General features: G+C 56.8%; 2 protein-coding genes across 4 annotated transcripts in view; both read right to left on the bottom strand.

Annotated features, from left to right (window-relative positions):
• The window catches only part of KCNH6 (potassium voltage-gated channel subfamily H member 6), a 28,394-nt gene extending 16,308 nt beyond the window's left edge, over positions 1-12,086 (bottom strand). The window contains exons 1-5 of the mRNA XM_007527654.2: positions 11,769-12,086; positions 10,930-11,160; positions 4,320-4,481; positions 4,007-4,212; positions 1,464-1,889 (exon numbers count right to left, since the gene is read on the bottom strand). Coding sequence (XP_007527716.1) covers positions 1,464-1,889; positions 4,007-4,212; positions 4,320-4,481; positions 10,930-11,160; positions 11,769-11,844 — 1,101 coding nt within the window. The 5' untranslated portion in view covers positions 11,845-12,086. The remainder of the gene's footprint in view (positions 1-1,463; positions 1,890-4,006; positions 4,213-4,319; positions 4,482-10,929; positions 11,161-11,768) is intronic.
• Positions 12,087-12,763: 677 nt separating this feature from the next.
• Positions 12,764-25,503, bottom strand: LOC103117596 (angiotensin-converting enzyme-like protein Ace3). Of its 3 annotated transcripts, none has more exons than XM_060202535.1 (14): positions 25,201-25,503; positions 24,681-24,839; positions 24,359-24,446; positions 24,046-24,189; positions 22,957-23,148; positions 22,754-22,851; positions 22,497-22,669; positions 22,114-22,337; positions 21,874-22,018; positions 20,624-20,722; positions 20,121-20,243; positions 15,322-15,506; positions 14,517-14,915; positions 12,764-13,086 (listed from the first exon to the last, which is right to left on the bottom strand). In XM_060202535.1, the coding sequence occupies exons 1-13, from the start codon at positions 25,354-25,356 to the stop codon at positions 14,542-14,544; spliced, it is 2,160 nt and encodes a 719-aa protein (XP_060058518.1). In that variant the 5' UTR covers positions 25,357-25,503; the 3' UTR covers positions 12,764-13,086; positions 14,517-14,541. The 3 variants fall into 3 exon arrangements, with proteins under 3 accessions (XP_060058518.1, XP_060058519.1, XP_060058520.1); XM_060202536.1 differs by having other exon boundaries at positions 12,764-13,063; XM_060202537.1 differs by lacking the exon at positions 25,201-25,503 and having other exon boundaries at positions 24,734-24,824.
• Between the last annotated feature and the right edge of the window lie 1,800 nt (positions 25,504-27,303).

The raw sequence follows: 27,303 nt of genomic DNA, 5'->3' as shown, positions 1-27,303 counted from the left end.
TAACTGCAATGCAGAAGGCAGAGTTGGTCTGAATGGAAAATGGACTCAGGACGCGGCCATGAGAGTGTAGAGGGGCTAGAAGCCCCGGCTGCCTATGGGAAGTGGAAGGGCACTGCAGAGGGGCCTTGGGGCCCTGGTCTGCCTATGGGGGACCCGTGGGGGCGTGGCCAGCTATGGGGGCAAGGGGTGTGTGGTTGGCCTATGTGGGTGGCCATGCGGCGTGGCCTGTCTATGGGGGTGGCTGGGGTGTGTGGCTTGTCTATGTGGGTGGCTGGGTTGTGTGGCCTGTCTATGGGGTGACCATGGGGTGTGGCTTGTCTATGTGGGTGGCTGGGGTGTGTGGCCTGTCTATGGGGGTGACCATGGGGTGTGACCTGTCTATGGGGTGGCCATGGGGTGTGGCCTGTCTATGGGATGACCATGGGGTGTGGCCTGTCTATGGGGTGACCATGGGGGGGTGGCCTGTCTATGGGGGTGACCATGGGGTGTGGCTTGTCTATGGGGGTGGCTGGGGTGTGTGGCCTGTCTATGGGGGTGGCCATGGGGTGTGTGGCCTGTCTATGGGGGTGGCCATGGGGTGTGTGGCCTGTCTATGGGGTGACCATGGGGTGTGGCTTGTCTATGGGGGTGGCTGGGGTGTGTGACCTGTCTATGGGGTGACCATGGGGTGTGGCTTGTCTATGGGGGTGGCTGGGGTGTGTGGCCTGTCTATGGGGTGACCATGGGGTGTGGCTTGTCTATGGGGGTGGCTGGGGTGTGTGGCCTGTCTGTGGGGGTGGCCATGGGGTGTGTGGCCTGTCTATGGGGGTGACCATGGGGTGTGGCCTGTCTATGGGGTGACCATGGGGGGGTGGCCTGTCTATGGGGGTGACCATGGGGTGTGTGGCCTGTCTATGGGGGTGGCCATGGGGTGTGGCCTGTCTGTGGGGTGACCATGGGGCGTGGCCTGTCTATGGGGGTGACCACGGGGTGTGGCCTATGGGGGTGACCACGGGGTGTGGCCTGTCTATGGGGGTGACCACGGGGCGTGGCCTGTCTATGGGAATGACCATGGGGGCGTGGCCTATCCATGGGGGTGACCATGGGGCATGACCTGCCTGGGGGGTGACCATGGGGGCGTGGCCTGTCTATGGGGGTGACCACAGGGAGTGGCCTGTCTGGGGGAGCAAGCTGTCTTGAGGCAGCTGCTAGTTGCAGGATATATGTGGTTGACAAGTCAGAATCAGGGAGTGCTGAGGAGTGCCCGTCCCACAAGGGGCAGGATGCTGGGCCAGGAGAAGGCACAGGCCTGGGCCACAGCCTCAGCTGGCCAGGAGGCGACAGACATGGGAGGCTCCTTTCTTTAAGTGCTCACTCGCTCTGGCAAAGGTGTCTGGTGTCCGTCTTCCTTGAGCTCAGGGCTGTGGGTTCAGGGAGGAGCGGGGGTCCTGGGGTCGGAGCCCGGGGAGCACCTCTGGCCTCACCTCGTCAGAGCCGGTGCGGAAGATGAGCAGGTCGAAAGGGATGGCGGCCACCATGTCGATGAGGAACCAGCCCTTGAAGTAGTGCACGGCGATGCGCCGGGGGTGGCTGACCACCTCGTCGTTGGTATTGACGTAGGTGGTGCGGAAGTTGATGACAATGTCGACCACGAACATGATGTCCACGATGAGGTCCACCACGGTGAGGGGGCTGCAGGTGTAGCCGCAGTGCCCGCGCTGGGACTCGTCCTGGTCGCTGAGCAGGAAGGCGGCGGAGTAGGGCGTGAACACGGCGGTGTAGATGACCAGCAGCAGGATGAGCCAGTCCCACATGGCCTTGAACGGGCTGTAGTGCAGCAGGGTCCCGCGGTGGATGCGCGGCGCCTGCAGCTTGTACTCGGGCAGCACGTCGGCGCCCAGCGACAGCACCTGGGGATGGGCGGGGTGTCACTGTAGCATGGAAGGGCTGAGGGCTGGGGAGCGCTCACAGGAACCGGGGTGGAGGCAGAGGGCATGAGGCAAAGATGGGTGGGCCCGTGGCCTGCCTATAGGGTGTCCATGGGGGCGTGGTCTGCCTATGGGGTGTCCATGGGGGCGTGGTCTGCCTATGGGGTGTCCATGGGGGCTTGGCCTGCCTATGGGGTGCCCATGGGGCGTGGCCTGCCTATGGGGTGCCCATGGGGCGTGGCCTGCCTGTGGGGTGTCCATGGGGGCGTGGCCTGCCTATGGATGTCCGTGGGGCGTGGCCTGCCTGTGGGGTGTCCATGGGGCGTGGCCTGCCTGTGGGGTGTCCATGGGGGCGTGGCCTGCCTATGGATGTCCGTGGGGCGTGGCCTGCCTGTGGGGTGTCCATGGGGCGTGGCCTGCCTGTGGGGTGTCCATGGGGGCGTGGCCTGCCTATGGATGTCCGTGGGGCGTGGCCTGCCTGTGGGGTGTCCATGGGGCGTGGCCTGCCTGTGGGGTGTCCATGGGGGCGTGGCCTGCCTATGGATGTCCGTGGGGCGTGGCCTGCCTGTGGGGTGTCCATGGGGCGTGGCCTGCCTGTGGGGTGTCCATGGGGGCGTGGCCTGCCTATGGATGTCCGTGGGGGCGTGGCCTGCCTATGGGGTGCCCATGGGGGCATGGCCTGCCTATGGGGTGTCCATGGGGGCGTGGCCTGCCTATGGATGTCCGTGGGGGCGTGGCCTGCCTATTGGGTGTCCGTGGGGGCGTGGCCTGCCTATGGGGTCCGTGGGGGCGTGGCCTGCTTATGGGGTGTCTGTGGGGGCGTGGCCTGCCTATGGGTTGTCCTTGGGGGCGTGGCCTGCCTATGGGTTGTCGTTGGGGGCGTGGCCAGCCTATGGGGTGTCTGTGGGGCGTGGCCTGCCTATGGGGGGGCTCTTGGGGGTGGTCTGTCTATGGAGGCCTGTGGGGCGTGTCGTGTCTATGGGGTGTCCGTGGGGGCGTGGCCGTTCTCGGGGAGCCTGTGGAGGGCGTGGCCGGCCTATGGCGAGCCTATGGCGGCGTGGTCTGCCTATGGGGGCAGTGGGCCATGGCTTGCCTATGAAGGGCCCATGGGGCGTGGCCTGCCTCCATCCCTGAGGCCCTGGACTTGATCCCGGGCACTGCGGGAAAGCAGCCCAAACAAAGCCAGGGACTCGATGGGTGGCAGGGCAGTGTTCTGTTTATGTCGCGCCCGGTCGCATAAACGGTTGGACTGGAACATGACTCAGCAGCAAGCGCATCCATGAGGCCCTGAGTTTAATCCTAATACTCTTCACGTGCGCACACGCACCCGCACATACACACGCACACGTACACACGCACACACACAAGATGGGAGCGGGAGGAGGCAAGTCAATAAAGGACAGGTGTGCGGGAGACAGAGCTGGCAGACAAGCAGGCAGGACAGGCAGGGCAGGGTCTTTTGGAGGCCTGTCCCGGAGAAGAGCGCAGATGGCTGGTGGCTGAATCCTCTTGGGTGGGCCTAGGAGGCTTGTAGTGGTCAGCCTGATGGAAAGTCTCTGAAATAGCCTCTTCATTTCCGGGTCTCTTCCCTCACTGCCTGTGAGCCTGGGAGGTGGGTTTTGCTCACCCTCTCCTCCCCAGACTTAAGGGGCTGATCACTAGAGCAGCAGCTTCAGGGTAGGCCTTTAGGTTGAAAGAATCAAACTGGCAGTGGTGCGCCTGGTAGAGCTCACATTACAGTGTGCAAGGAAGGAGTTCAAGCTCCCAGGCCCCACCTGTAGAGGGAGCTTCATAAGCAGTGAAGCTGGGCTGCCGCTCTCTCTCTCCCTTTCTGTCTCCCCCTTCCCTCTCAATTTCTTTCTTTATCTAAAAAAAAAAAAAAAAAAAAAAAAAAAAAAAACTAAAAGAATAGAACATGCCTTTCAGTTGTGAGGCCGCAGCTTCAAGCCCTGTGCCCTAGGGGCACGGCCTGTGATGAGGTAACCTCTGGTCCAGACTGCGCCCTCTGCCAGCTCAGGTCACAGAGGAACCCAGGCCCAGGGCCTGAGAAGCGACCTACTAGGCCTAGTCTAACCCACGCACCCTACCCCAGCACTCACCTGGGTGACCTTCTCGGTGACATTCTGTGTCCGTTCTATCACTTTGTGTGGCGCTATGATCTCAATCTCTGTGGTGGAGCTTGAGCGATGCTTCTCCAGGTTGAACTCCACAAAGTTGAGTGTGAACTGCGGGATCTGGCTGATGGTCCTGTACTTGGCCTCGCCTGTGCCCGGACCCTGGGCTCCTGGTCTGCCGTGACAGCCCTCTGAAACAAGGCCGAGCACCCAAGCCCTCAGGACCAGGGGGACCAGCTGCTCTACTGGGTGCCCCACATAGCCCTCCTGTTGCCACTCTGTACCCGGCTGAGCTCACCGGAGCCCAGGAAGCTCTGGGATAGCAGGCGCTGGGACAGGCTACGGCTCCCACTCTTGGCCAGGAGCTGGGCCAGGTCCTCGAAGTTGAGGATGAACATGATGACAGCTCCGTCTTCATTCTTCACAGGCACCACATCTACCAGGCAGCGGAAGCTGGAGGCTGCAGGCACCAGTGAGGGAATGGGTGTGGGGCGGTCAGGGAGGGGTCCCCTCCTGCAGTAAGCTAGCCAGTGGAAGCTCGGGAGGGGGCTGGGTCACGCCAAAGACAGCCACTAGGTAAGGAGGCCTGGGCAGAGGGTGGTGACAGTGCCCCTCACAGGGCAGAGGTGGGGAGAGTGCCCCTCACAGGGCAGAGGTGGGGAGAGTGCCCCTCGCAGGGTAGAGGTGGGGAGAGCCGCTAAACTCTCATTAGGAGATGCTGTAGCAGCACCGTGAAGGCTGGACCTTCCGCTAAGGGCTTAAGCTCCACGTTTGCTGCTGCTGTAATTAAAGCTGAGCAGATGGGGGTGGATTTAGTGGGGAGGTGAAGTTGGGCGTCCTACCTCCATGTAGCTCTGGCTCCACACTCCCACCCCACAGAGATGCCCGTCCTGCTCTCTTGCCCCTGGAAGGAACTTACTGTTGAGACCACACTTAATGCTGTGCATTGAGCCACTAGGCTTCATGGGGGAGCCCAGTGTAACCTGGGGAGGGGGCATAGACACTCGCTGTTAGGACAAAAGCCTGTGGTTCTAAGAAGCTGACTCACTGGGCCTAGGAGGGGCCATGGGCCCTTTAGTGCACAGCAGCTTAGAGAGGGAAAGCGGCTTGTCAGGGATGGGACGCTAGGGAGAAGGGCTGTGCTGTGGCTCCAGGCCTGGGAGACCCACCAGTCCCAAGGCGGGCACTGGGAGGGGGCACAGATGGTGCAGTGGTCTGGAGAAGGAAAGAGAGGGCAGGGTGAGGGCAGTCTGTCATTCTCCCCACCCTCTTGGGCAGCCCAGGTTGCCAGTGGTTGACCAGCTGTGTCCCCCTCCCCCACTCCCTTCAGGCAGGTGAAACAACAGAGGCTGGCCTGCTGCCCACCCAAGAGCCCAGCTGTATACCGAGGGAGAGGGTGGGAGCCCCAAGACCCCCTGCACCATAACTGGAATCCCATGTCCTCCAAGTCAAACTGTTGGTGAGTGTTAGGCTCAAAGGTCAGGATGCTGAGGGGCGGGCACCTTAGCTGGAAGTGCAGACCAGAGTGGGTGCCCTCCCCAGGGCCGGCGTGTGTCTGTCTCATTAACCAGCAGCCAGCACCTGTCGGTGTGTTTGTTGACTAGTGGAAGAACATGGCAGTAGGAGGTGGTGGGAGGGAGGCTGGCAGGAGGACTGTTGCTTTGGGGTCTACAGCGATCACTTTTCCCTGACTCCCCATTTAGTGCTCCTCACTTCCCTTGGTGCCTACTCATACCCGTCAGTGTTGGGGTGCAGCTAGGCCCCCTCTCCCCCCTCCCCTCCTGGGAGATGGGATCTCCTGGATCAGATTCCCTGACTCCCAGGCCCCAGCAGCCATCTGCCAGCTGCTGCCCAGGCCCCCGGGGAAGATATCCACACCGAAGGCCACCTGCTGGCGATGTGATCCAGGCCAGGGGATCAGGGTACTGTGGGCTCTGCCCCTGAGGACACACCTATCACGCTCACCAGTTCAGGTCATGGCTGGGAGCAGGCCCTGGGGAGCAGGAAACCTCCCTGGTTAGCAGCTGACACACCACCCCAGGCAGGCTGGCACGACAGAGGTCTGGCCTGGCAGGGAGAGGGCAGAGTTGGTCAGGGAGGCAGGACATCCAGGGTCTCTGTGCTGCTGTGAGCTGCCAAAGCCCAGGCTCTGAACAACCGTTCCCCTGATGCCATCTTTGGAAAACCAAGTCTGGGAGTGGACCAAACAGTCACCCGACAAAGCAGTGGGTGGTGGCGGGGTCGTGCCCAGCGCTGTGCAGTGCTGCATGTGGTGGGGGGCAGAGACATAAGGGGGGCAGGACATAAGGATTTGGACCTACCCCCAGGCTGTCTCCTTTCACCTAGGGCCCAGAGCCCAGGAGAAACTGAGTACTTGGAAGTGGGTGTGTGTGTTGTCCTTGGCTGTGTCTGGGAGGGAGGTTGGCCCTGTGCCCTCGCCCAGTTCCTGGGGGTTGGGGGGTACAGTCTCTGTTGCATTCTCCCTCGGGAAACTTTTGCCAGAACCACCAGCTGGATCAAGCCCAGCAGTTAGTCTGCTCCCTGGGAGACTGGCTTCCTCTGCTCTTCTCTGCCTACTGGATCACTGCTTCCTCCAGTCTTATCATTATGTTCTCTCTCTTCCTCCTTCTCCTCCTCTCCCCTACCTGCAAGCCTCCCGGTCTACCATATTCCCCATATCATTATAGGAACCCATCCAGGATTGCAGGGAGATGGTGTCACAAAAAGCTGCCAGTAAGAGGTGACTTTCATGCCTGAAGCTCCAAGGTCAGAAGCTCACTCTCCAGCATCCCTGTGATCCAGAGCCAAGCAGGGCTCTGAAGGGAAATGCCATGGATATTCTGCACTCAAGATGTGCAACAGTGGATCAAGTGTTGAACTCTCAAGCATGAGGTTCTGAGTTTGATCCTAACATTGCGTGTCAGAAGGATGCTCTGGCTGTCTCTCTCATTTATAATAAACAAATCCCTTTTTAAAAATTATCTTTATTTCTTGGATAGAGACAGAAATTGAGAGGGAAGGGGGAAATAGGGAGAGAGATAGAGAGAGACACCTGCAGCCCAGCTTCACCACTTGTGAAGCTTTCCCCCTGCAGGTGGGAACCAGGGACTCGAACCTGGGTCCTTGCACATTGTAACATGTGCGCTCAACCAGGTGCGCCACCACCTGGCCCCAGCAAAACCCTTTTTTAAGAGGTGGCTGCTTCATTCTCTCTGCTTGGTGCTTCTGACACTAACTGGCCAACACACAGAACACACCGGGGAGGCTGGGGACCAACAGTGGCTCTTGGTCTCTACCCTGTGCTCTTCATTTGGAGCTGGGGACTCGGAAAGCCAGGGCTTCCTCTGGTCAGGCTTGGGGATTAGGTGTCATCAGAGAGGAGAGTATGACAGAAGCAGTTAGGGCTGGCAGCTGCCCAGGGGTAGGATAGAGGTGCATGGCTCTGAGTACTTCCTATCCCTTCCTCTAGACTTTCATGGGCTCTATTCTTCTCCTTCTTCTCCTCCTTCTCCTCCTCCTCCCTTCCTCCTCCTCCTCTTCCTCTTCCTCCTCCTCCTCCTCCTCCTCCTCTTCCTCCTTCTTCTTTATGGATTGACTAAGTGTGTGTATATATTAGTAATTTAATATTTGTTTACAAAATTATAAGATTATAGGGGTACAACTCTATACTGTCCCCACCACTATAGTTCCCACTGGAAAACCACAGTGATTTGCCCAATGTCACAGCTGTAGTTTAACTATTATCTATCTATCTATCTATCTATCTATCGGTTTATATTTTGCCCATTTTTCCTACAGTCTTGCCTTCTCTTCCTAAGTCACACCTATTACTACTTCTGAATGTCTTTCCTTTTTTCTATCTTCTCTTTCTGGGTTCTGATTCTAATTTTTAAAAATTCTCTTATTTATATTTATTTAATTTTAACGAGAGTGTGATACAGAGAGAAAGAGACTATAGTTCATCTCTGGTTTATGGTAGTGCTGGGGATTGAACCTAGGACGGTAAGGCCTCAGGCAGGAGAGCCATTTGCAGAACCATTATACTGTCTCCCATTCCCCATTCTTCCTTATCCGCTAAGCTGGCACTTTGCTTAGAAAAGGCAGATGAAACATCAGAGTTTCTTATGACACAGTTTCTTCAAGGCGTCCCAGCCTTTTGGAGCCCAGGTTCATGCAACAGCACAGTATGGAAATATATAGTATAGACCTTCTTCCGTGCCTTGGACAACTGTAAGTGGATTATCCCTTTTCAGAGTAAAAAGGGTCATAAATCAGCTACAGTTGTCCAGGACCCCTCCCCAACTGAAGGCAGGGAGAAGTGATGAGATTTGACGTGGCAGGACATCACCGATGTGAATTCGATGAAAGAGAAGAGTCACGTGACCAGAGCAGATCACAAAGAAAATTTAACAGCGCCACGTCCTCCCCTTTAGTAGTTCCAGAAGGAAGGCTATTTTTCTGAGTGTTGGGCCAGTTTCAGACAGCTTGAGGTGGCCAGCAGCGTGGATAACAGGACATGGAAGGGCTGGGGTGGGGGTGGGGTGGGGTAGGCTGCTATTTAGGGAATGATGTTTATGGCTATGTTCCATTTGCACCCAGGGCCAGACTCGACACTAGATTCCTAAGGTTCCTTTTCTTCTTTTATTAATTTAATTATTATTTTTTATTGCAACCAGGGTTATTGCTGGGGCTTGGTGCTGGCACTACAAATCTACTGATCTTGGCAGCTTTTTTTTTTTCTATTTCATTTGACAGGACAGAGAGAAATTGGAAGAGAGAGGGAGCCAGGTGGTAGCACACCTGGTGGAGTGCACATGTTACCATGCACAAGGACATGGGTTCGAATCCTCGGTCCTCACTTGCAGGGGAAAAATTTTGCGAGTGGTGAAGCAGGGCTGCAGGTGTCTCTCTGCCTCTCTTCCTCTCTATCTCCCTCTTCCCTCTCAATTTCTGATGGTCTCTATCCAATAATACATAAATAAAGATAATAAAAGAAAATTCTTTTCAAAAATAAAAGAGAGGGAGAGAGAAAGATAAGACACCTGCAGACTTGATTCACCACTCATAAAGTGTCCCCCTCTGCAGGTGGAGAGTGGGGGCTTGAACCTGGGTCCTTGCACATAGTAATATGTGCCAGTGCCCAGCCTGCTCTGGGGTCTCTTTAGTCAAGGACCTCAGCAGAGTCTGGAAACCTGAGTCTAGTCTCAGCTGAATAAGGTCTGGTGCTGGCCTCCCCTCCCTGCTGGGAAGATGCAAGGTGGCGGGGAGACCCCAGATGGCTGGCCTGACATCTCTTGGAGTCAGGACTGGCTGTTACCCTCCAGGGCTGGGGTAGCGATGGGGGTGGGTACAGACAGGTGCAGAAGAAGAACTTTGTGCCACTCCTTATCCTGCTGCCCCAGCCTGTTCCCGCTAGGACCCTTCTCACTCCCCTGGCTATCACCTCCTCCTTGTAATGATGTGAGGAGGTGAGGTCACAGCTTTTAAAAATACTCTGAATTCATTAAACCCGTGAGTGCCATAAAGCAGAATCAGATTCATCCTACTCCCCTAATTGCTGCCCTTGCCTACTGTGCTACCCTACCCATCTACTACTTGTCCTACTGGGTGGCAGTGGGGGACAAATACAAGAATGCTAATGATAAACCAAGGAGCCCCCCCCCCAGCCTTTAACGCATACACAAGCACAGTCACACATGTTCACATGGCATTACATTTACACGCGTGCTCTGCTCTCACCAGACCCCAGGGGCCCAGCCTCTCGGCACCCCAGGTCCCCATGCAGAGGTGCCTGCCCTTTCTCTGCACCCAGATGGCCACCATGCTTGCCTTCCCTGGGAAGACATTCTCCTGGGACCTCTTTCCCCAAAGTTTTCTCTCTGAGCCCAAAGGAGAGCTGGGGTCCTCTGTCCCTTCTTGGGACAACTCTCTGAGTTACAGCTGTACATCTGCCACCAGAATGAGATTTCAGGTGACTCTCTTATTTTTCTTGAACCTTGGGTTTTCTCATCCACTAAATGTAAGAATTTATCTGAGCCAATGGTTCCTAAACTTGGCAGACTATCAGAATGGCCAGGGGGATTGCCTCACCTCATGCATCTGAGTCAGTCTATCTCTAGGGAAGGTGTGTTTTGGAAAACATTCCCCAGGCAGTTTGGATGCAGGATTGAGGTGTGTGTGTGTGTGTGTGTGTGTGTGTGTTGGCAGGGTGTGGGGGTGGGGGGATTGAGCTGGGTGATAGCAAAGGGACTTTAGAGACTCTAGTTCCCACCCATTCCTTCCCTCCCCTAGCTGAGACTGGGAGATCCTGGGATGGAGCTTGTCTCAAAGCACTGCAAAACTCTCATCTTGACCCTTGCCTTACATTTCCGGACTGCTTGCAATAAACTTGGTCTGGCAGTGACATCCCCAAGTGAGTGAGCATGCAGGTCAGGGACAGTTGAGGTCCTGTCTCCCTAAGAAGCTGGAGTGGGCTAAGCCAGGCCCGCCTTGCTCTCCCGGCCTGCATGCCAACACTTTGCCTGGTCACAGAGGCCTTGAGAGGGTGACTCCCCCCCCCCCCCCAATCCCCAGAGCAGACAGAGATGAGGAAAGGTTAATTTCCGTGGCAATGGCCTGACAGCTGGGCTGACAGTGACAGAGTGGGCAGCCAGGAGATCGGGCACATGGGGGAGGGATGGTGGAGTCTGATGCCCTGTCCAGAACCAGTGGCTCAGCCGGGTCCCTGGCTTCTAAAAGAGGCCTCGGAAAGCACATTGTGTCCACCATAGGTGAGACACTACAATCCCACAGTGGGGGACAGGACTAGGGCCCTGGTCCTGAGGTCAGTCCCCTCCCCAAGGCTACTTGGACCGGAGAAGAGGGGGCTCAGCCAGCTCCGCAGAGCCTGTAGCCCAGAGGCGCCTCACCGTCCTTGCGGTAGTAGAGAATGTCCACTTTGCACTCCTCGGCCCCCAGCAGGGCCTGCGCCAGGCGGCTCACCGCGCTGCGCGGGGTGTTGGGGCCCGTGAGAAAGTCGCAGGTGCACGGTCTCTGCATCACTTCCATCCGGGAGTAGCCAAAGAGCTCACAGAAGCCGTCATTGCAGTAGATGATGGCGCAGTTCTCCATCTGAGCGTTGGCGATCAGGAACTTACGACCTGGGGTGGGGACAGGAAGTGGGAAGCCCAGGGCAGCCAGGGTCTGGCTCAAGGGACTCCTCCCCTCACTGATCTAGAGCAGGGACCCAGTGACGGGGGGAGGGTGGGGAGACCAAGGAGTCAGAGTCTGAGAAAGGGGCTCTTGGAAGTATGAAGTGGTGGTCAGGAATAGGGGGCGGGGGGCTGTGAGGCTGTGGGGAGACCAGGGCAGTAAAGGGAGAGAGCCCCGTCTGCCTAGAGGCAGCTGAGGGGTTCCGATGGAAGTGCGGGGGGTGTCAAGGTAGTGGCCAGGAGAGTCCCCAGAAACTGGGTGATGGGATGTGAGGTGAGGCAGGGGAACCAGGCACCCTCCGGAGGAGGTAGGGCAGGGCCAGGTGAAGGGGCAGGGTCCGAAGGGCTTAGTCAGGCCGGTGACAGCTGACAAGGGTTGGGGCACAGGCACTCGGGACCAGGAAAGCGCCTGGATTAAGGCACATCTGCTGGAGACAGGGGTCCTGGCGCCCCAAAGCCAGGGATGTGTACATCAGGGGACCCCCATATGAAGTTAGTAAAGCCCCTGTCAGCATGCCACCCAGCTGTCCCCCAGCCCCGCGCCCACGCACACTCACTCTGGCCCTCGAACTTGCGGATGATGGTGTCCAGGTAAGTGTTCTGGGGCGCCACGTGGCCTCTGCGAACCGGCATCCCGGCCCTGCCCCGCAGCCCCGCGGGCTGGCACTGGGGGAGGACGCCCAGGGGCCCTGCCCCTCCTCTCCGCAGCCCTCCGGGTGGGTGCTGTCCGCCCTCAGTGGGTGCTGTGTGCGCGGTGGGTGCTGTCCGCGCTCGGTGGGTGCTGAGTGCACGGTGGGTGCTGCCCGCGTCGTGGGTGCTGTGTGCGCGGTGGGTGCTGTCCGCGCTAAGTGGGTGCTGAGTGCACGGTGGGTGCTGCCCGCGTCGTGGGTGCTGTGTGGGTGCTGTGTGCGCGGTGGGTGCTGACTGCCGCGCAGAGGCGGAGGGCGGGCGGGGCGGTGCAGGCGGTGCGGGGCGGGGCTGCGAGGAGGTCCCAGCCGCGGGTGAGGGGGGCGAGGCGGGGCTGCTCCGAGGAGCTTCCGGCCGGGTCCCAGGGGTGGGTGCCCTCGGACAGGGAGGCCAGGGCGGAGGGGCGCGGACCGGAGCTGCTTTCTCGTCTGCCCCGGGCTTGACTCTGGCGCTTTCCCCTGGGGCCTCGCCCTGGGACCCGCGGGCGCTCGGGAGCAAGAAGTGTGCACTAAAGTGCTTTCCTTCCCCAGCCCGAGAGCTCTTAGCATGCGAGCACTGGGCAGAGAAAAAACTGAAAGATTGAAAAGATTGAAAACCACCCATTAGCAAGCCACCCCTGATAAGCGCAGAGCACTGGCTGAACACCAGAGTGGCCAGAATGGGGCGGGGCAAGGTTTATTGAAAGAGGCTTCTTTGGAGAGGAGGACATTGTTCATGGAGACTTGAACCTGGAGCTCTGCTGAGGTTTCAGCGGCCAGTTTTAAGCCAGGCCATGGAGCCAGTGTAGATCAGGGCTGAGCTGGTGAGCTCTGTGAGCCGGTGAGGAGAGCTGGGGGGCATACGGGAGCTGATAAAGACTCTCGGATGCCTTTTTTGAACATTGAGATTTAATTGATGGATAACTAAGTTCTTAAGCAGTTAAATATGAAGGAAATATTCTGGAAAAATCAACTTTACAAGGGGAGGGGAGGGAGGGAGTGGACAAGGAGGCGGAGGGAGGGTATATGCCGGAGTCCAGGTGAGAGGCTTGGAGCCCTGGGCTGGTGTCCTCTGCCACGCTGAGACACGGTGCCTGGCGGTGTCCACACTGGCCACTGGGGCTGAGGGGGTGGGAGGGCTGCGTGTGTGGCCTCCTGGGGGGGACGCAGAGTTGTCCTGGCGGCTCCTGTGTGTGGAGGGGGAGGCTGGCTGTGGAGGAAGGGCATGAGCATGTCTCGTGGGCTCCATGCACAGGGTGCTGCTCTCTGAGGAGGGGCTTGGACCATAGCTGTTCTTTTATTCATCCACTTATTCACTCAGCCTTTTCCCCAGCAAGTACTATGACCTGTACTGGCTCTAGATGTGGTTGGGGTGGTGGGTGCACTCCTAACGTGCTGTGGAGCCTGGGTGGGAGCTGGGTGCTTGGGTTTAGCCAGAACTCCAGAAGGCCTCTTGACATCTGGGCAGAGGTCAGGCCCACGGAAATTCCAGGCCCTCTGTCTCTAGCCTCCTGACTTCTGGACTCTAATCCTGTCTAATGAAACTCGGACCCAACTTTTGGCCAACCTCTTCCAAGCTCAGCTGCAGCCTGGGGACTCCTCCCCTGTGGGTCCTGGCTGTGATGCCATGTCCCCGTAAGGCACTTTTATTTCTGACAGATAATGATTCTTAAGGTTCTCAGAAACCCTCTTAGTTTAATTCAAATTCAGTGAGGACCCACATATTTAGTAAAGACCTTTTCCCTCTCTCTCCCCAGCCTTGTCCTAGAGGATCCCTGCCCAAAGATTCTCCTCAGCACTCCTCTCTGCACCCTCCCCCACGCACCCTGTGAAGGTGCTGTCTGCCTGTGCTCCATTCCCAGGGCAACAGGCAGGGCAGCAGGTGTGTGTGTTGAACAGGGCTATCTCCGGAACAGAGTGACTGGAGATGAGCTTTGTTTAAATATTAAAGAAGTCGATCATTAATCAAACCTGGCTCAATGCCCAGCTACCCACTGTCTCCATTTGGGAGAGCCTCCACCAGGACCAGGAGGACCTGTGGGCATTTTAGGTGGTCAGAAGGCAGCTTTCTGGGACCAAATGCAGCTCCAACCCAGGGCAGGTTAGAGGAGCCTCATAGATAAGTGCTGGGCACCATGCCGAGCACAGCCTTGTGAGCCTGGCGCAGGGGATTTTCGAAGGAATGTCTGGTTCTGCCCCGACAGCCTTTGGTACGGGGACTGAGGCTCTATCCTCTGTCCAGCCAGGGCAGCTGCTTATTTGGTACTGCAGTGCGGCCCTGTCCCTGAGGCGGGCTGTTTCCTGAGGGAGCTGCGAAGAAGCAGTGCTGGTGATGAGTGCGGATGAGAGCTTATCTGGAGTCAGACATGCACAGGGTCACAGAGCTGTGGTTCATGCTCCCGGGGGGAAGGGGAAGGAGAAGGGGAAGAGGAGGGGGAGCTGACCTTGTTCCCAGGGCACAGGGAGTCTCCTGGAGCCAGTCCCCTGCGTACACAGCCTTGCCCCCAGAGGTTCAGACACACAGGTCCACCCCCTCCCCGCCCCGAGAGTCGACACATGTGCACAGAAGAGTAGCTTGAGAAGTCTTTGTGCAGGCTGCCCCGCCCCTGCCCTTCTGTCCTCCCCAACCCCCAGCCTCACCAGTTGCACTGGTGCCTAGTTCTCGCTAAGTTTTCCTGTGCTGTATGAGAATGTGGACGACCAGGCCGATCAGACACAGCATGAGGATGAAGCAGAGGACCAGCAGGGCCCACTGTCTCTTGGTGGCCTGGAGGGGCTCCGTGGACACGCCCAGGAAGCAGGACTTGAGCTCGACGTTCTGGGAGCCGGCCTTCTGCCCACTGGGGTTTGTAGTGTTGGAGTCCTGTGCCTGGGCGGCCTGGGTCACTGACTTTTTATCCAGGTAGTACAACCTGGAGGCCAGCAGTAGGACTGCCAGGAGGATGACAGCGCTCAGGACCAGCAGCAGCCACTGCAGAGTGCTGGCCTTCTCAGGTTCCACCGCCATACCCAAGAATTCTGCCCTTCCTGCGAATTTTTCTGTGGAAGATACAGGCGTTTTATAGAGCAGTGGGACTGGCAGTCAGCCCTCAGGCGAGGTCATTGCCATAGCAGAAGGGCAGAAAGAGACGTGGAATGTGAGGGTTGCGTACAACATGGCTCATGCAGGGGCTCCATGCAAGGGTCAGGAGGTAAGATGCCAGTCAGTGCTGGTGCCGCCTGCCAGTCTAGCTGGACAGTGCCCAAGGAAGTAACTGGGCTAGTGGCTAGAGCACAGGCTGTGGCCTTGGCCAGGGTTGCCTTGGGCTCAGGGCTACATGGCAGCTCTGTGTGCTCGCTGGCGTTAGGTCAGAGATGGGGGTTAAGGCTGGCTTGGGGTAGGGACTGGACCAAGGAAGGCTAATAAGGTCAGAGTTGGGGCTGAACCAGGGACAGATTTTCAAACCTTCATAGGAACAGGAGAAGTCTGGCCAGCCCAGGACATCCCCCTGCCGCACGTTCTCAGCGACCAGCCAGTTCAGCAGAGGCTTGAAGTAGGTCATGAGGGCCTTGGTAGACACACTGGTCTCCCCGGTGATCTTCTGCAGGACCTCTGGCCAGGGCTTGCTTGAGCCAAGACTGAGGACATCCCTGGGAGAGTGGGCAGAGCTGTCAGGTCCTGTGTGTGCGTGTGGGGAGGGGGATCTCCACTGGCACTGTGGGGACCCCTCAGTTGTCACTCCTGTGATCACTTAGCACTCAAGCGAGAGTTGGGTTTGAACTACTGTGCTCACTGAGGTGCCCATGGCCCACGGAAGAGCCAGCTAGCTAACCAAGCCTTTCTACTCTCACACGGGAGGTTGGGAGGATCAGAGAGGTGGTGAGTGTGGGGGCATTTCCACCCTGCCCAGAGCTCAACTGTCTCAAGGCGCCCCAGTGATGAGCCTCAGAGGCTCCGGCCTTCTCTACCCCTGCACTCCTCCAGGGGGCAGCAGCGAACAACTTCTCGTCCTCTGCCAACCTGCTTCCTGCTCCAGGCCCACAATTCCCAGTGCAGAGCGGAAACTAATAGGGCCTCAAGACCCAGCAGTGCTAACTTGGGGCCAAATAACTTCAGAAAGGCTCTCTTTTTGGTAAAAATGGACTCTAGGAATGTCTGCTTCTCATTGTTGAGAGGGTCAAGTCACATAATGCTGATATAAGACACACACACACACACACACACACACACACACACACACACACACACACTCTTCAGTAAACCACCAGGAAAGAATGAGATGGGGGACATGAAGGTCAGGGGGTTCTTGTCAGAAACAACTGAGGAAAATGTAGTTCAACTCTCAGAAAACTGGAAAAGACAAGTCATCAGGATGAAAATAATTTGTGGGTGGTCTGGGAGTCGTTCTACAAGAGGAGCGACAGACCTACAGTCACGAGGTCCCAAGTTCTGGCATGTACGTGCCAGAGTAGTGCTCTATCTCTCCAGCAAATAAGTAAACTGAAAAAACAAAAAAGAAAGAAAGAAAAAGCAGGGAGCCGGGCGGTAGCACAGCGGGTTAAGTGCATGTGGTGCAAAGCGCAAGGACCGGCGTAAGGATCCCGGTTCGAGCCCCCAGCTCCCTACCTGCAGGGGAGTCGCTTCACAGGCGGTGAAGCAGGTCTGCAGGTGTCTGTCTTTCTCTCCCCCTCTCTGTCTTCCCCTCCTCTCTCCATTTCTCTCTGTCCTATCCAACGACGACGACATCAATAACAACAACAATAATAACTACAACAACAATGAAAAAAAAGGACAACAAAAGGGAAAATAAATATAAAAAATAATAAATTTAAGAAAAAAGAAAAAGCAAAGAAGTGAAACCAAAATCTCAGAACTTATTTTAGGTGAGAGGATTCCCTCAGATGCCAGGTCCTAAAAAAAAGAAAGGACCTGGGCTGGGGCTTGAGGTGGGACAGTGTCTCATCTACTGACATCCTGCCTCTTCAGAAGTTGCTTTTTAGTGTCACAAGAGAATCTGATAAAACTTCAGGCCAACAGCCCACACAGGCAGCACTCAAGTTTGCAGGGTGGCAGAATCTTTCACTTCAGGGTAGCTCAGTGTATCTTGTGAACAAAGTCATGTCCACCTGACTGACTGGGGGAAGCCCAGGAACCAAGTCCCCCTCAGCCCTCCACCCCCGGAGGAGGCAGCCGTCCTGCCCTGCCTCTTCCCTTCTGCAAGCACTGGCCTCCGCTCACTTATATTCAATCTACACTCCACCGCACTGCCACTTCAGTTTTCCAAAACACACAGCAGACCTCTGTCTCAGAGACCTCTCCTCTGCCCTCTGCCCAGAAATCAGCATTGAAAGTCCTACACCTAGACTGCAGGGCTGCACAGGGAAGTTAGAGGCTTAGTGCCAGCTAGTGACTGGCAAGGCTTTAGTGTCATGTCAGACTCAGTCAGGCTGGGGGTTGAGCTACGTGGTAGTAAGTGTTTGTGTTGCGTGAGGCTTGGGGTGGGTTCCTCATCACACACAAAGAAGTGTACACACACTGAGTTCAGTCCTGGAACCCTTGTGTGACCTGAGGCAGGGTGGTGGGAATGGCCCAGGCTTAATATCACATCCGTTCATATGGCTGAGTTACAAGTGAGTTAAAGTGAACACACACACACACACACACACACACACACACACACACACACACACACACACACACACACACACACACACCTGTTATGTCTAGCAAGTAGGTACCGAGATCCCTCCTTGGCCCCTCCCCACCCTCCACGTGGTGAGCGAAGCTCTCTCTTACAGAACCACACACTCCTTTCCCCTACTGTGGCTTTTGATTTATCCTGCCGCCTCCACTGCCGGATGCAGGGCAGGCTGGGCAGCACGACGGCATGTCTGCAGAGTGAATGCATGAGGCACAGCCGGCAACATGGGTGCAGGGAGCAAAGCAGCCCCTTGTGCTGCAACTGTCCAGAAAAACTTGATTCCTCAGTTGACTTGAGTGACTCTGTGTTAGGTAAGGACGGAAAAGCAGAGAGACTAGGGAGGCAACCGGCGTGCAGAGTGCAGCCCTCCCTGGGAGCGAGCCAGGGGATAAGTCCTGCAACCCCATCTGGCCCAGAGCTGACGGACACATGGCACGGCAGGGTCACAAATATGCTTATCAAATCCGCACAGGATGCTAAATTGTGTGGCTCTGTTAATCCCTTGAGATACCAGAATAAAACTCAAGGTGACCTCAACCAGTTATGAAATGGATCTATGGAAACCAAAAACTAAACTGAATTTCAGTTGGGAGGGGGACCCCTGGTGGTGGTGGTACCTACATCTCAGGGACTGGAAAGCTGACCGTGGGATCCATCAGCTTTGGGCCAATCTCACCAGGCTTGCATCCTTTGACTGAATGGTGTAGGGGGAAGGTTCTGTGCTCTGGAGTCACACTGAGCTTTAGACTATGCTTTGCTCACCATGTGTCCTGGAACCCTCCTTCCCCAGAGCCCTGCCCCACTAGGGAAAGACAGAGACAGGCTGGGGGTGTGGATCCACCTGCCAACACCCATGTCCAGTGGAGAAGCAATGACAGAAGCCAGAACTCCCACCTTCTGCTCCCCATAAAGAATTTGGGTCCATATTCCCAGAGGGGGGAAATGTTAGGGGAAAATGAGCAGAGGACTCTGGACCCCAATTCTGTCAGGACTGGAGAGAGAAGAGGAAAAAAGGAGGGACATTTGGAAATAGTAAAAGGTGTAGGTGCAACTTAGAAGGGAAGAGAAGGCAGGACCATAGAAAAAAAATAGGCAAGTAGTTCGGGAGGTGGAGCAGTGGATAAGGCATTGCACTCTCAAGACTGAGGTCCTGAGTTCAATCCCTGGCAGCACATGTACCAGAGTGATGTCTGGTTCTTTCTCTCTCTCCTCCTACTTTCTCATTAATAAATAAAATCTTAAAAAAAAGAAAAATAGGCAAATATATATGAATATAGATAGTTACAGAAATAATAACCCACATCTGCAGCCTTGGGAGAACTGCTGTAACTTCCAGTGGAGGGACTGGGGACACTGAACTCTGGGGGTGGGAACAGTGTGGAATTATACCCTTACTATTTAAAAATTTTGTAAATCAATATTAAATCAATAATAACAACAACAAAAAGCAAAAACAAAAAAACCCCAAACGCTGGCCTTGCTCTTTCCTAGGTGAGTGCCGTGCAGCCCCGTCACCTAGTGATCTGCACCTGAGTCTCACTGAGCGCCTCAGCCCCAGGTACAGACACTTCCGGCCGGCAGACCTGCCCCCACTTGCCCCGGGTGTCCCACGGCTCCTGAGTCAGCTCCACAAGATGGGCTAGATGCAGAGTCAGGAAAGAGGCTCCGGGAGGGGGGCACAGAGGGCTGCAGGACACACCAGGGCTGCCCAGGCTCTTCCCGAGAGGCAGGGAAAGCAGAGTACCTGGCCCAGGGCTTAAGGGCAGCCCAGAGGATCAGCAAGTGGCCTGCAGGAGGGGAGTCAAGGATGCAGGCAGAAGACTGAGGTGGACAGGACTTGAGCACAATTGTCCATCCAGGACAGTCGATGTATTGGCACATGTGAGAGTGTGTGTGTGTTCATGCGTGTGAATCTATGTGCGGGCATGCGTGTGACTGAGTGTGTCCTTGTGCATGTGAATGCATGGATGGGATTTTCTGTATTCTTACTATCTTAAATTTTTAAAAAAGATTTTTTTTTTAATGAGAAAGATAGGAAGAGAGAGAGAGAAAGAGCCAGATATCACTCTGGTACATGTGCTGCCAGGGATTGAACTCAGGACCTCATGCTTGAGAGTCTAGTTCCTTAGCCACTGCGCCACCTCCTGGACCATATTTTATCTTAATTTTTTATTTATTATTTATTGGATAGAGACAGAGAAATTGAGAGGTGAGAGGGAGATGGAGAGGGAAGGAGACAGAGAGACACCTGCAGCCTTGCTTTACCACATGTGAAGCTTTCTCCTGCAGATGGGTACCAGGGGCTTGAACCCGGGTCCTTGAGCACTGTAATGTGTGAGCTTAGCCAGGTGTGCCACCTCCTGGCTCCATTTGTGTATGTATCAACAGGAGGGTCTACACAGAGGAAATGTGGGGAGACTGTGACCTGACAAAAGGCGAAACTTCCAGTGGAACGGAAGCTCAGTGGATCTCTGCTAGGGTGCTCAGGCTTCCCTGGGGAAAGGGGGTGAAGGAACGGGTGCCAGGCGGACGGGGGCAGCTGGGGTGACGGGCGGGCACTCACTCCAGCATCTTCCCGGCGATCTTTGAGTTGTAGATGTCACACCGGTGCAGGGGGCCCACGTGGCCGGAGGCCTGGCACAGGGCATCGTGCAGCTGGAACTGGAGCACTAGACTGAGGAAGTACCTGGGTAGAGGAGTGTGAGCACAGGCTAGGGAGTGGGTGTCAGGGGTGGGGAGCTCAGAGCCGCCCAGAGCCCATGGGGGCTGCAGGCAGTGGCCACAGGGGCTCATGTCTTCAGGAGCAGCCTGGTGCTGGTGCTGGGATACTGCAGGGACTCTGGTCACCAGCCGGCTGAGCCAGCGGTGCCTCCTTCGTGCCCGTGTGCTCAGGGGTGGAGGAACTGCCGTGGAAAACCCCCTTCAATGCTTCTGTGCATGCAGGAGAAGCCCAGGGGCTTAGGGCCAGGTCCTCAGAAGGCTGTGCAGCCCCTAGGAGGAGGTGGGAGGAGTGTGAGGGCCCCAGGACTCCCCAGGTGGTTGTGCTGACTGGGCCCAGACCTTTACCGTATGTAGGGTATATTGGCAGCAATGTGGAACTTGGCACCAGGGTCAAAGTCATCCTCTGTCCGTGAAACCGGGGGACACACACCCTGGTACTTCAACCTGGCAGGAAAGAGCAGCAGCTTGGTCATGACTTCTGGCAGGTTCGGGTGGCCGTTCTCTTTCAAGGTACTCGCACAGCTGTGGAAGCCGGGCCTGCAGCGCAGAGGACTTGCCCTTCTGGCTCCAGGAGCTGGATGTGCAGGGTTAGGGCTCTGGACAAGGCAACAGCAGGGGCTCACACAGCACATCCTCTCTCCTGGGAGACCCGGCAGCTCTTCCCACACCAGCCTCCTTCTGTGAATGTTCATGGGTAAGCTGTCCAGTTCTGAATAACCCCAAGAAGGAGCAGGGGCACTGTGGTCGCCACATTGTGGACAGCAGGCCTGAGGCCTGGCAGAGATGGCGATGCCCTGGGAAGGGGCTTTACTCTGCACTCAGGTAGTCAGGGGCCAATGGTGGGGTGCACTGTGGGTACCCCCACGTTCCTTCAGCAGCCTGTTCTGATGGGGAGTCCAGGCCAGAAGCAGGTGTGCGTGTGGTTGGAAGCAGAAGGAAGTGCCTGTCTCTCTCCATAGGACTCTTTCTGCAGGGACTTACATCAGCCCCACCCGCATCTGCCAACACCACTGGGGGAAAGAGAAAGGGACAGGGGGAGTGGGGAGCTGAGTGCTGAGTGCTGAGTGATGAGTGCTGAGTGCTGAGTGATGGCTGGCATTTTGTTCTTGGAGGAGCTCAGCTACGTACGCTGCTATGTGAGCTTCCCGGTCATCTAGGGGGAAGTGGGGCCACCAGGATCCCTGGAGAAAGTCACAGGTCCGTTCAGAGCCGATGCCAGACTCAACAGGAAACTACCTGACGGCCCCTGCTGGCTTTATCTACCCCAGCTGGGGTGCTTTATTCTGGGGACTGCAAACAGTCAGGTGGCCCAAGAGGCAGCACAGTGGATACGGCACTGGATTCTCAAGCACGAGGTCCCGTGTTCTGTCCCCAGCAGCACATGTACCAGAGTGATGTCTGGTTCTCTCTCTCTCCTCCTATCTTTCTCATTAATAAATGAAATATTAAAAAAGAAAGACAAAAGAAAACAGCAGCGCCCGTGCTCGCCTCCCCCGCACGCCTTCCCCACACACGCAGCTCTGCCCTCAGAGGACAGGCAGCAGGCAGTCTCTCCGGGCTCAGCCTCAGGTCAGCGGATGCCCCGTCCTCCCCACCTGAGGTTCCACCACTCCTGGTTGTAGAGGTCCTTGTGGATGGTGCCGTCAAAGACCCTCCAGCGAAACAGGTCCATGAGGTAGGCGAATGGGATGAACGCGATCTTTTCCAGGGCGAGGCTCATCAGGAAGTTGACCTCCTCCTCTGGGAAAGGGGGATCTTGAGGTGGCTCCCAGGGCCTCCCTCCGCCCACTGATCGCAGCCCCAAACTTGGGCAGCCCTCCTGGAAGCCCCGTCACCTGAGTCCTGGCTCTCCTGACTGAGCAGGCCCCTGTGGATCATGTACTTGTGGGAAGAGGCCGAGAGGGTGATCACCGACCCCACAGCCTCCTCAAAGGCCGGGCTGGCGCCCCTGCGGAAGATCACGGAGAGGTTCCTGTATTGCATCAAGTACTGGATGTGGCCCATCTGGTGGAAGACGGACAGCAGGTCTTCTATGGTCACCTCGGTGCACTTCTTTATCCTGGGTTAAAGGGCAGGGGTCAAAGAGCCTGGGGTGCTTCATTCAGCCCATGTTGAGGGGCCGAGGCAGAGACCGGGAAGGGCCCTGGCTGGGTCCTCCTTCACCTGAGGGCAGCAGGCAGGCAGGCAGACAGACAGACAGAAAGTGGAGGACGAGCACCTGAAGTCCTTGCCGTTATAGAAATCCCAGGAGGAGGCCTCGCACTCCACCTCCCGCCCGTCGGTGGGCTTTTCCAGCATGGACTTGGTCCAGAACTCGTCGGGGACAGGAAACAGCCCCAGGGAGGTGAAGAAATCGTCAGCTTCTTCAAACATCTTTGTGGGTTTCCAGTGCTGCGGGGCAGACATGGTGCATGGGGCCCTGTCTCGTGGGCCCAGGGCTGTGGGAGCAGGTACGCGCTGGGACCGAGTACCGACCTGGCCTTTCATGGTCTTTGTGACATCCTCGGGGGGCTTGTTGGGGAAGGGCAGGACCAGATCCAAGATCTTGACCCAGGACTGAGCCCACATGTTCCCTGGGAAGGGAGCAGAGAGGTTACACGGAAGCAAGCGTCACCTGTCCGCTCGCTGGGCATGTTGGCCTGTTGCTGACTCTGCCCCTGCCAGCAGAGGAGCCTTACCAAGGAGGTGGGCGGGGATGGGTCTCTTCAGAGCCACGACTTCTGGCCCGTAGTGGTGGTGCAGCGCCCGGCGCACATAGGCGTGCAGGTTGAGGTACAGAGGCTGCAGCTCCTGGTACAACACCTCCAGGTCTTGCTCCAGTGTGTCTGACTCGTACTTGGACCGCCACAAAGCCCCCATGTCTTTGTAACCTAGGCCAGGAGGGGGCACTGTAGTGCCCTGCACCCACCCCTTAGGTCCTGGCCCGGCAGGCATCTGTGAGAGAATCTGCTTGGCCTCCCTGACCCTCAGGGTCTTGGCCTGTCCGATGGCATTTATGTCCAGGAGGCTACTGGTGACCCAGGAGCTTACGCAGTGGATGAGGCATTGCGCCATCACACACGGGGCCCCAAGTTTGATCCCTGGCATTGCATATGCCAGAGTGATGCTCTGATTCTCTCTCTCTTTCCTTCTCTTCTGTTCTTTCTCATAAATAAACAAGTAAAAATCAATATTCAGTAAGTAGACAGACAAACACATAGGCAGGCAGGCAGGCAGACAGACAGACGGATATTGAAGAGTCTTGTCTTGGGTGAGATTGGGATGACCAAGCTCTTGCAAAGAACCAGCCCACTGCTAGCTCCTTGTGCAGTTGGGCAGGACATCACCTGCAGGCCCTGTCTTCTGTCACCACGTTGAGCCCCACTCTCCGAGGCCCTTGGCCACACAAAGGTCTTTAGTGTTAGCCTGAACACCCCCACCCCTGTCGGTCTGTCTGCTCTTTCACATCTTGCTTTTTGGGGCTCTGGACCAATGTCAGCTGCCTCCTCTGAGTGTGTGTCTAGGGCAGGTCTTCCTTCCCAGCTGGCCCATCTACCCAGCAGTGCACGTTTTCTCCCCAAGGACGACAGGAGGCCCTAGGTGGGTGGTGCTCTCCTGTCTCTTCCCTCTGGCCCCTCACTGCACTCAGCACCGTCTCAGCACCTCCAGCTGCAGGGCCCAGGGAGGGTGTGCAACTCTGCCCACAGCCCTCCCCTCAGCAGCACTGTGTCTGTCTCTCTGGGAACTGTCTGGGGACCCTCGCCGAGTGCAGCCTGTAAGGGGCTCACCGTTGAGCTGTGCGACCTTGTTGCTGAACTGCACATAGTGCTCAAAGGTGGGGCGGATTTGACGGCCCACGGCATCCCGCCAGCCCTGCCAGGCCCACAGCAGCTCCTTTGGGTCCCGGGAGGTGGCCATGAGCTCTTGGAGGTCTGTGTCCGGAAAGAGGAGCCAGCGTGAGGCACCACACTGCAGGCTGCTCTCTGCCCTGCTCTCTGCTCCTGGCCCCTCCTGGCAGGGAGAGCAGCTGGGGGAGGAAGGTGACAGACAGGGCACCCTGTGGGAGAGACTCTGGAGACCCAGGGAGGGTGTGGCACTCACCAGACTCCAGGTCCAGGCAGGGCCCCTCATTCAGGCACACCTGGGCTGTGCTGAAGGTCGTCTCCATACGGGCCAGAAGCCTGTTGTACTGGGGGGAAGGTGTCACCCAGGGCAGGCCCAGACCCACGTGCCCACCCACAGCGATGACCCCACCAGCGGGTAGAGGCCAAGGCACCTTCCCAGCAGCCTCTGCTCCCCTCCTCTCCAGGAGAAGCCTTGTGCCGCCAACCTCTGTCGCGCCCAGACACCCTGGCTCCCCACTCAGCCCTCCCACCCGAGGTGGGGAGCATGTGCCTGGAGACCTGGGGGCTCCGTCCATCACCTCCCGGAGCTCGTCCTGGGGCAGGGCTGCCTTGTCTAGGTTCTGCAGCTTACTCAGCATGCGCTGCACCAGCGGGTCCTGGTAGCCGGACGTCTTAAAGAGGCGGGCCCGGGAGCCGAAGTACAGTGTGTGCCGGGACCTCGAGGCTTCACTGCGCAGCTGAAAGGAGACGGAGACCTTGTAGGGGTGAGGGTCCCACAACGGACAGCTTCACAACTGGGCCCCACCCCTGCCCCAGCCTCCTCTCAAAGCCCGCGTTCTGGGTTCCGATTCACTGAAGATTTGCCAAGAGGGATACTGGAGGGAGCCTGGATCCCTAAAAATAGGGAAGTAATATTCACGGGGGGAGGACACAAGAGATTCTTGGGCAGGAGCACTGGAGGCCATCAGGAGGCCTAGCTCACACAGCCTGCTCCATTACTCTGCTCTAGCAGGGGCCAAAGGCGTGGTTCCCATGAGCCCTCCAGGGCTCCCAAGAAAAAGCAAGGGAGAAGGAATTGGGGTGGAGGTGGTACCACACCATCTCCTCCCGGTTTTTCTTGGTGATGTTGGTGACATAGTTCCAGCTGGCTTCCATGAACTGGTTCCACACCAGCTGGGCTGTGCTTTCATAGAGCCTCAGGAAGGCCGTTGCCACGGACTCATTGTAGAACTTGTCAGGGGAGAGGTTGGACATCAAGTTATCCTGGGTGGGGTCTGCCTCTGCGTGGTTCTCTTGACTGATCCCATTGTTCACGGTGGTGAAGTTCTGGTCATCCTCAGTCCTGAGACATGGTAAGAGTTGCCCATAACAGAAGAGCACAAGCAGGGAAGGTCCAGGGCAAGTCCATCTTGTGCCCATGACCAAGAGAACAGCAGAGCTGGGGGAGGCTATAGGCCAATCACGATCCAGATCCACATTGTGACATCAGGGGTTAAATGGGCGGCCATGGAATGTCAGAGCCGGGTAGCCCCCACCCGCCCTCTGCTCCAACTGCCTCTATCTGACAGGTAAGGAGACTGAGGTTTAGACTGGCCAAGTGAGCTGGGCGGTGGCACACCTTTGCGAGTGCACATATTATAGTGTGCAAGGACCTGGGTTTGAGCCCTGGCTCAAACTACCTGCAGGGGGAAAGCTTTACGGGTGGCGAAGAAGTGTTGCAGGTATCTGTCTCTATTCCTATCTCCCCCTTCCCTCTCGGTTTCTGGCTGTCTCTATCAGATTAATAAAGACAATAAAAAATTTAGTGGACCAGGTGGTGACACACCTGGTTAAGCGCACACATTACAGTGCACGAGGACCCAGGTTCAAGCCCCTGGTCCCCACCTACAGGGGGAAAGCTTCATGCCTGTTCATGAAGCAGGGCTGCAGCTGTCTCTATGCCCATCTCTCTTGCTCCTCCTTCCTCTTGATTTCTGGCTGTCTCTATCCTATAAATCAATAAATGAAGATAGTAAAAAAAACTTAAAAAACAAAATCAAAGAACAGACTGGCCAAGCCACTGGACAAGGTATAGACAGATGGTGGTGGAGCCCAGAAGAGAACTAGGGGGGGTTTTACTAATATTTGGTCATTGTCCCTGGTGCCAGAGCCACCCTGAGTCTTAGAGATTGATGGAATGCCTCTCTGCAAGTTGGTCCCTCCACCTCTGGGCTGAGATCCTTGGACAGAAGGATGGATGGGTGGATGGATGGATGGAAGGAAGGAAGGAAGGAAGGAAGGATGGAAGGAAGGAAGGATGTTGGGTGGATGGATGGGTGGATGGATGGGAGGAAGAAAGGAAGGGAGGATGGATGGGTGGAAGGAAGGAAGGATGGATGGTGGAAGGAAGGATGGATGGGTGGGTGGAAGGAAGGAAGGAAGGGTTGTGGGTGGATGGCTGGGTGGATGGATGATGGTTAGATGGATGGAAGGAAGGAGAGAAGGGAGGTTGGATGGAAGCAGTACTGCTGAGTCTCTTAGTTCTGGAGACCCAGTACTCTGTCTCTTGCTCTTCTGCCTAATGACTTTTTGTGCCTTTTCCCCTTTTGTGGAATATGTGACCATCCCCGGGTCTGCGCAGGCCTTTCCCCCTCCCACTCGTATTCACACCTGTCTCCCCAGGGAGATCCTGATAGCGAGACTTTGCTGTGAGGGGCAGCAGCGCAGACAGAGGGCTGGGGAGTGTGAGTGGTTTCTTCTGCTCAGGCTGCACGTCCATGAGCAGCTGAACCTGGTCTGAGCACTGACTGAAAGAAGCCAAGCTTTCTCTTAGCCTCTGGGGACACTTTGGTCAGGCACATCACATGGGGCCAGCCCCAGGTACCGCACCCTGGGCTCTTTGCTCAGACTCTGCTCCGTACCACTCTTACCCCTGTGTGCACCTCTCTCACCAGCCTCAGCCCAGCTGCACCTGTGTCCTCACCAAACTGGTTAGATGACCCTCCAGTTATGCTCAGCTTAGACAGAAATGCACTTAAAAGAGGGGGAGTCAGTCCAGCTGGCAGCTGAACCCTCAGGGAGTCCTCCCTGTTCAGAGCACACGGCCGTGCGGCATGGCTGTCTTCCTTCCTTGACAGCTGTGCTCACGCTCCTGCGTGCTATGCCCGCACACTTGCCTATGACTAGAAGCCTGGCTCCTCTGGCCTCCACCCTCTCACACCG

The sequence above is a fragment of the Erinaceus europaeus genome, chromosome 12 (assembly GCF_950295315.1).
Source record: "Erinaceus europaeus chromosome 12, mEriEur2.1, whole genome shotgun sequence".
NCBI lineage: Eukaryota > Metazoa > Chordata > Mammalia > Eulipotyphla > Erinaceidae > Erinaceus > Erinaceus europaeus.
Note: the sequence above shows the minus strand (reverse complement) of the source record. Positions and strands in the feature narration are given on the sequence as shown.